At 43.1% G+C, this 7,465-nt stretch overlaps 1 protein-coding gene across 3 annotated transcripts in view; it reads right to left on the bottom strand.

The window, feature by feature from the left end:
• CAPN3 (calpain 3) overlaps positions 1-7,465 on the bottom strand; it is an 81,935-nt gene that overhangs the window by 1,566 nt on the left and 72,904 nt on the right. For all 3 annotated transcript variants that reach the window (XM_019519074.1, XM_019519075.1, XM_019519076.1), the window contains 2 exons: positions 3,679-3,795; positions 2,670-2,728 (listed from right to left, as the gene is read on the bottom strand). In XM_019519074.1, the coding sequence (XP_019374619.1) occupies positions 2,670-2,728; positions 3,679-3,795 (176 nt within the window). The remainder of the gene's footprint in view (positions 1-2,669; positions 2,729-3,678; positions 3,796-7,465) is intronic.

The following is a 7,465-nucleotide window of genomic DNA, read 5'->3' as shown; positions in this document are numbered from 1 at the left end:
CACCTGTGGATGCACAACAAGGTCCGGTTAGTCCTGCCAACCGTGACCTCGCATTGTTGGCCCATGTTCATCTTGGAGTCAATAATGACTCCAAGATCCCTTTCTGCCTGAGATGACCTCAGCTAGGTGCTTGTCTAGTCTCCTTAAAGACCTTCAAGGTAGGGGAGGGCACCACCTCCCTTAGAAGCCCACTCCAGATTTTGGCAACCCTTACCATAAAGAAATTTTTCCTGATGTCTAATCTAAATCTGTCCATCAGTTTATGGCTGTTGTTCCTAGTAACCCCAAGGAGCTCCCTGGTAAACAGCATAACCCCTATTCCTTGCTGCCGCCCCCCTCCGATGAATTTGTAAATAGCTACAAGATCCCCTCTCAGCCTTCTTTTGTGGAGGCTGAAGAGATTCAGGTCCCTCGATCTCTCCTCGTAGGATCTTACCTGCAGGCCCATAACCATACGAGTAGCCCTACTCTGGACCCTCTCAAGGTTATCCACATCCCTCTTGAAGTGCAGTGTCGGCTTCAAGAATATTCTTATTCAGTCATCCAAACCCTTAATGACTATCCTATTACTAGTTCCTACTTCTATTAACTAGCTACTTATTGAAACATAACAGGTATATATACAGAAGAAGGAGCCAAAAGCAAACTGTTTTTCTTTGTTACTAACAGTGGCAATTCCTTCAGTGAGGACAGAGTGCATACATACATACTAAGGTGACTTAAAATAAGGCAACTTAACTCAATCAATTTAAGTTAAGTCACGTTGGAGCGTACACACATATACAGCTCCTTGACATAGTGACAGCCATCTTGTGAGCTAAATCAACTTGACTAATGTGACTCAAGAAAATACACCTTGAAGGTGTATTATCTTGCACCACATTTAAGTGGACTCCGTTCCACATACACATACGTGTGTGTGTGTGCTCTGATAGTTAAGTCAACTTAGGGAACTTAAGTTAGCTTAACTGTCAGAAAGTTAATACATGTTTATGCATCCAGATTTAGTTAATCCCTCTGCTTCCTCTGTCCCATTCCTGAGTGCACATGTGCATGCTTATGTGCATGTCAGTTTGAGATGAAGACATTACTTGGAGCCTAAATTCCTCTCCAAAACAATCCCTGTGGTAGTAGCCTTCACTCCTGTAAAAACCCATAAGCATGTGGGTACCTAAATAACACTAGTAATAGAATCATACCAATATCACAAAATCTGGGGCAGTTGGATAGACCCTAGGCTTACCTGTAGCTTCTGGTCCTTAATAGACCCAGCCCCAAGAGCCAAAAAATAATTTTAAACACATTTTGGAATGGTTCTGTTGGGTCACCAAAACTGAAGAAGTTTACAGCTGCATTTTTCTTCATCCCTATGCACAAATCAAACTCAGTAGTTTAAGACTGAGTCAGTAATCTGAAATATGAACTTCCCAATGTAAGAAGCAAGGCTGTTTTTGGTGATGCCTTTTATTGGAAGTACTGTATTAGCTGGGAGAGATGTTAGACAAGCTTTCAGACAAAATACCCTTCTTCAAGTCTGGTTTCCGGTGTACTGTTGTAGTTTCCCATTGTGTATAGCTTATAGTACTTCATATGGATGGTATGCAAGTTATCTAGTTTTGCAGAAATGCAGCCTTTGCTTCTAGCAGGCAGCAACTCTCCTCAAAAGTACTAGTGGTGGTAAAATTTTGTCCCAGGACACCTGTTCAAATTCTTATTGCTAGGAAAAATGTCATAAAATTCTCCATGCTTCTTCAATGGAAAAGATTTGTACAGAGTAAGCTTTACTTGCTGTTAAAGGATGAAGGGCTAAATTTACTCTTCTGTTGTTTGAAAGAGTAATGATAGGGAACATAAGCATTTTAAACCAAAGGAACAATTTGTTAGAAGTCCATAGAGCAACTGCAAAAGGACTTCACCTACCTGGCATACCCACGGTGTGAACATTAGTATTTAACTGTTCAGGATAAAATAAAACTTTATAGCTCTATATTTTTTGATTGAGAGTATCCACTATAGAGGGAAAAAATTCTATACTTTTACTACAGCTAATCAAATTCTCAGTAGGAATCAGAACTTTTAATTCTGCCTTCATTCTTCTGTGTATTGTATAAAAAGATCTGTTGAAACTGTGTGACCAGAGTACATTTAAATCTCACCTGAGCTGGCTCAGGGAATAGGCAGATGAGCTAGACATATCTCTCTTTTTTTCCTTTCTCTATTACTTTGTATATTTTTTCCTCAACCCATTTAGGACACTTGAAGAATGTTAAACTATAGACTACTCAACTAGTTAACAGAGCCTCAAAAAGCAAACATAAATTTGAGTTTTACCTTTAGAAATGGGAAGAAATAAGCTTCTGTTTAGAAGCTTGTTACAAAGCAATGTAAAATCCTAAAGGCATTGTACATGACCATATAAGCGTATTTGTTAGCATACTGGTAGTGTAGCTGAGTAGAAAAGGCTTTTATACAGTTGCCCATCCCTAACAATGGAATGAATCCATTCCACATAAAATCTCTAGCTGACTTCATGGAATCTCTTCCCATTTGGACAGCAGATTCAACTTAACTCTGGCAAGGGTCTCGAGTGTAGCGGCGATGAAAGAAAAGAATAAAAAGACCGTTTATGCCTATATCCCAAAGTAAAGTGTCAAAATAAGATTATTTACCTCCAAGACATTGAGTTTAATGATGCCATCTCCGTCTTTATCAAAAGCATTGAATGCTCCTAAAGGAATGGAAATAAAATGGATATTATTACTATGGCTCGGTAAAGGTTATATTTTATAGCGTACCAAACTGCAATCCTAGTGTTTTGCCTAATGTTGGGTAGATAGTTATTTATTTGGCTTAAGGTGCTTTCCTGCACTATTGTTCTCAACTGGTGCCAACAAAGGACAGTGGCTTATTTTCCTTGGGATTTATAGGATAGGCCAATTTATGTCGCTGTCCATGAGCATATGTGCAAAAACCTTAAAACTTCATATTGACCAACAGCATGTAAAAAAAAGTGCTATCTCACAGTAAATTTCATAATTGTAACCCAAAATGGAAAGGCTACGATAATTAAAGGACCTTCTATTACATGCTGCAGCCTAACATTGGGGTGACCCACCTGCCACCTGCCTCAAGTGGCACAGGGAAATGAATTCCAGCAGTGAGGGGCCCCTACTGCTTTTTACACCCTGGATGTACACTTCCAGGCCATGTTGCAAGATTATGTCTTGGGAAGCGTGGCAGTACATAAGTGTGAGAGGCTGTTTTGGTTCCCATTCCATATATATATATATAATATATATATGTGGTAGCTGAGTGAAGTACAGATGCTGAAAAATCAGTGTTAGGAAAAATCCAGTTAGAAACATTAAGGATCAGTGATGCAGACCAGTACCAAAAATCTTTCAATGGTAGCTCTGTTTCATGGAAAAACTTATGTTGCCTATAGTCCTATGAAATTTTAAAATAGTTGGTGCTGGGAAGAGGGAGTTCACAGACCCTGAGGCTCATAGCTGGAAAAAATGGAAAAGCACTATTGAACAATTTAAGATTTTTGCTGATATAATTAATCTTCATAATGGTCATCAGCATTAATCTTCCAGTAGTGCTTTAGAGCAACTTTTGCTTTGGAACGACTGTGTGTCTTGGGAAGAGAAGTGTGTAAACATGAGAGACACTCACTGAACATTCCTTCCAGACGCACAAAGCAGCAGATAAAGCTGTCAAAGTCAATGTTCATGTTCTTGTCAGCATAGCGCATTGTGATGATGTCATAGAGTTGATTGTTCAGGCGGAATCCTGTGGAGGAAGAGAAACAGAAGACAACTTTCCTTCAGCTTATGGCATGTTTCTGCCACCTGCCTGCCCAAGTAAAAAAAAATTGGGGGGCAGCTACCAGTTCTTGAGCCTAACCACAGCTGAAGCTGAGTGACACAAGAAAGATAAAGTTCAACAAGTGTGATAAGAGTCAGGTTACACTTTCAAAAGGCAAAATATGTTTTAGAATTACTGTTTAGGAGTGGCCTAAAAGTGTACTTGTTATTTCCCATGTTAAATGTGAACAGAAGGTCCTTCGTGCCCCTGTGGCTAAGTGCAGACATTTGGGGGGGAATAGGGAGAAGTTAGATTGGGTTAAAAGGGCTGCCCAATCTAATTTATAGGTATGGCCCTTACTCTTAGATACAGTCTCAGTGATCAGAAATCAATCTAAACCCGTAAACTGTACAGAAGTTCCATATACACAGGCTAGTCTATAAATGGTGAAACCCGGTCTAAAATAGACCTGAATCAATGTACACTCAAATTTAATAAATCTAGGTTAGGCCAGGGCGTGGAACTTCAGTACAGTTAACTGCAGCTCTGGGCCTGGCCCACTCACTAGCCTCAGCCCCAGGACTATGTTTTCCCTACCCAACCCCCTAGCATTGGGCTCTTTTTAGCCCCTGGCTTCTTGTCTGCCTCCCCACCCCCAATTTGCAAGATGGGTAGGTTCACTGGGGGGTGCGGGTTGGAGGGCTAAAAATAGCCCCTGTTCCCCTCTCCCGAGGCCCTCATGGACCCTGTAAATCCCCCTAATCCCACCACACCATCTCTGGCCCTAGCACTCCCCTGTGGATTACATGTGCACACCCCCATACTGCAAATTGCACCTGTCCCCACATCCCCACTGTGGATCACGCAGTGCCCTCCTGATTTCCCCACCCCCCCCAGCCTACTTTTCTCCCATTCCCCAACCCACACTGCTAGCCCTCCCATCCCAACTTACTTTAGATGGGGTGGCCATTTTTAATGCTGTCTAACCTCCCCAGATGTCTGCACTTAGCCTAAGAGTTTGTAATCTAATTTGGATTTACTGAAAAAGGGACGAGAGCAACAGAAAATGTAGAATAGGAGTATGAGAAGAAGTCATTACTACAATAAAAGTATATAGTGACAAGGAAGTCAGGACCCCCAGGCTTCTCAAACTACATCCTAGTGTATAGGTAAATGCAATTAACCAGCCAGTGCTGCAGACTGATTTACTACAGCTCTTACATGATTTTTTTGGTACTCTTGGGTGTCAGTCAAATGTATGCTCATATGCAGCATGTGGGCTTATAATACTGAGCTTGGGATTCAGGGATCTTTATTTTACCTTATAATCCTCTCCTAGCTGTAAAAGCAGAGTAAGAATGAAATTTTAAAGGATTGAAGGGTTGAATGACTTCTACCATCCTTCAGCTTAACAGTATGCAAATACTGTTTATTTGGATACTGTTAAAAGATTCACAACCCTGGAGTGAGGGTGATTTTTTTTTTTTTACCAGCCTATGTGGATAGCTGTGCCCTTTGCCTATTGCTAGGCAGCAGGACCATGTTTGGACTGACCCCTCTTCCCCCATTGACATCATAGAAAATAAGGGTTGGAAGGGACCTGCTGGCTTAAGATACACCAGACTCCCCCAGCATCCCAGCATGCTCCCTGAGCTAGGCAAGGCTCTCTGCTCCACAGCAGGTCTGATCCCTCACCTCTGCTCCCTGGCTGCAGCTCCAACAGAGACTGCAGGCAGCTGCCTGTCTTCTCCCTGCTAAGCAGAAATTATTTCCCCTGCCCCTCTGCTTTACACAGACACCTCCCAGCTTTAGCTAGCAGACCACATGCTGGCTACAGTCCTTGCTGTGGGAGATGACAAAAGCAGACAGGATTTTTGGAGCTACTCAACAGGTAGCTGGTATGTCCTTCCTTGGAAAAGCTGTTTAAGAAGAGCTGGAAGTAATGGAGAGAGGCTTTGTTTTCTTAATGAGTTGATAAACACTGAGTTAGGGGTGATAAATATTCACTGCTAGGCTGCTCAGGATGGGGGAACCCCACCCTAGTCCTGCCAGGGCCTGGCCATGCCCCCCCGCACAACACTGTAGAAGAGACAGGAGGGCTGCTATAGTGCTCCCTCCCCCCCGCAGCTTCTAGCCTGAGCCACTGCAGGCATGTGCCTGAATTTTTTCAGTCCAGAGGGCATGTCTATACAGTTACAAACCAGTTTAGTCTAGCGAGGTTAGACTAACCTGCAGATTGAATCAATTTAGGCTTTTTGAATGTCTGTCCCTAGCCCAGGAGGTCACATAGTCTAACCCCTTGCTCAAAGAAGGACCACCCCCAACTAGATCATCTCAGCCAAAGCTTTGTCTAGCCAGGTCTTGAAAAACTCTGAAGATGGAGATTGCACCACCTCTCTGGGTAACCTGTTCCAGTGTTTTACTACCCTCCTAGTGAGAAAATTCTTCCTAATACCCAACCTAAACTTCCCTTGCTGCAACTTGAGACCATTGCTCTTTGTTCTGTCATCTGCCACCACTGAGAACAGTGAAAAATGAGCACCTGGCAGGATGGTACTCACTGTGCAGTCATCTCCTCACTGCTCCTTTCCTCAGAACCCACCTGAGGAGCATTAGAACTAAGACAAACATAACACAGCACTTTAGGGTGCATTGTCAACATAGGTAGGTGTTGAATCTGGCACCTCTGATTCCACAGCTTGAACTTAAAATGCTAGTATGTCAACTTCCATTGTAGCTTTTGTCCTAGATAGGGACAGAGTCCCACAGTGAACAAGTACAAGTTGCACAAGAAGCTAGGCTGTTTTACCAAGGTCAGGTAGCACTGAAAGGCTAAGGTGCTACAAACTGTCTCTCCCCTAGATATAAATTGGGTAGGAGATCCTGCATTCAACACTTACAATGGCCTAATATCCAAGGGCAAGGCTACCCAGGTTATATGCCCCATGCCTTATGCCCGGCAGGTCCTTGGCAGGCCTAATGGTCTGCACAGCTGAAGCAGGTGGTGGGCAGAGCTATTACTGTTTGTCCCAGCCACCAGGAGCTGATTTGACCTCAAGCAGAGAGCCCACATAGCTGCCTCTCTTCCCTGGTAGCATCAGACCAGCTGGGAGCCCCCACTGAAGAAGAACAGGTGATGTAAGAGAAAACGGCAATACAATCATAAAAAACAGATGACCCTTGAAAAAGCAGATGATCTTTTTCTTTCCCCTAAAATTAAAAGATTACCTCTTGCTGACAGTAAGCGACGTGTACTTCTCGCTGACAGTAATGTGTAACCGCAAAACCAGTCTCAGCTGGCCCAAGCTTGCTCTGTACCGTGTTTTGTAATTTTATAATGGCAAGAGAAAAAACCTGAATGCGTGCGCAACAACGTAGCAATGCAATGCTTAATGTATAAATACCAAGCTGTAAACTTAGTTCAGGGGGAACTCTCTGTCTTTGTGACACTGGGTGGCCCCCCTCTGCAGAGAAATAAATCATCTTGCCGAACGCTCCCTCATTCTCTGCCTAATTGATCGCGGCTAGGAGCGAGCCCAGCAAAAGGGACGAGATCAGTGCTCCTTGGTGTATGAGCACACCCTTCGGTGTATGGGTGCTACACAGTAGCTGATCAGATTTCCCCAACAGTGACTATAAGAGCAGCAGAAGGTAG

The sequence above is a fragment of the Gavialis gangeticus genome, unplaced genomic scaffold (genome assembly GCF_001723915.1).
Source record: "Gavialis gangeticus isolate Ggan-Ray unplaced genomic scaffold, GavGan_comp1, whole genome shotgun sequence".
NCBI classification, from domain to species: domain Eukaryota; kingdom Metazoa; phylum Chordata; order Crocodylia; family Gavialidae; genus Gavialis; species Gavialis gangeticus.
This window is presented reverse-complemented; position numbering and strand designations above follow the sequence as displayed.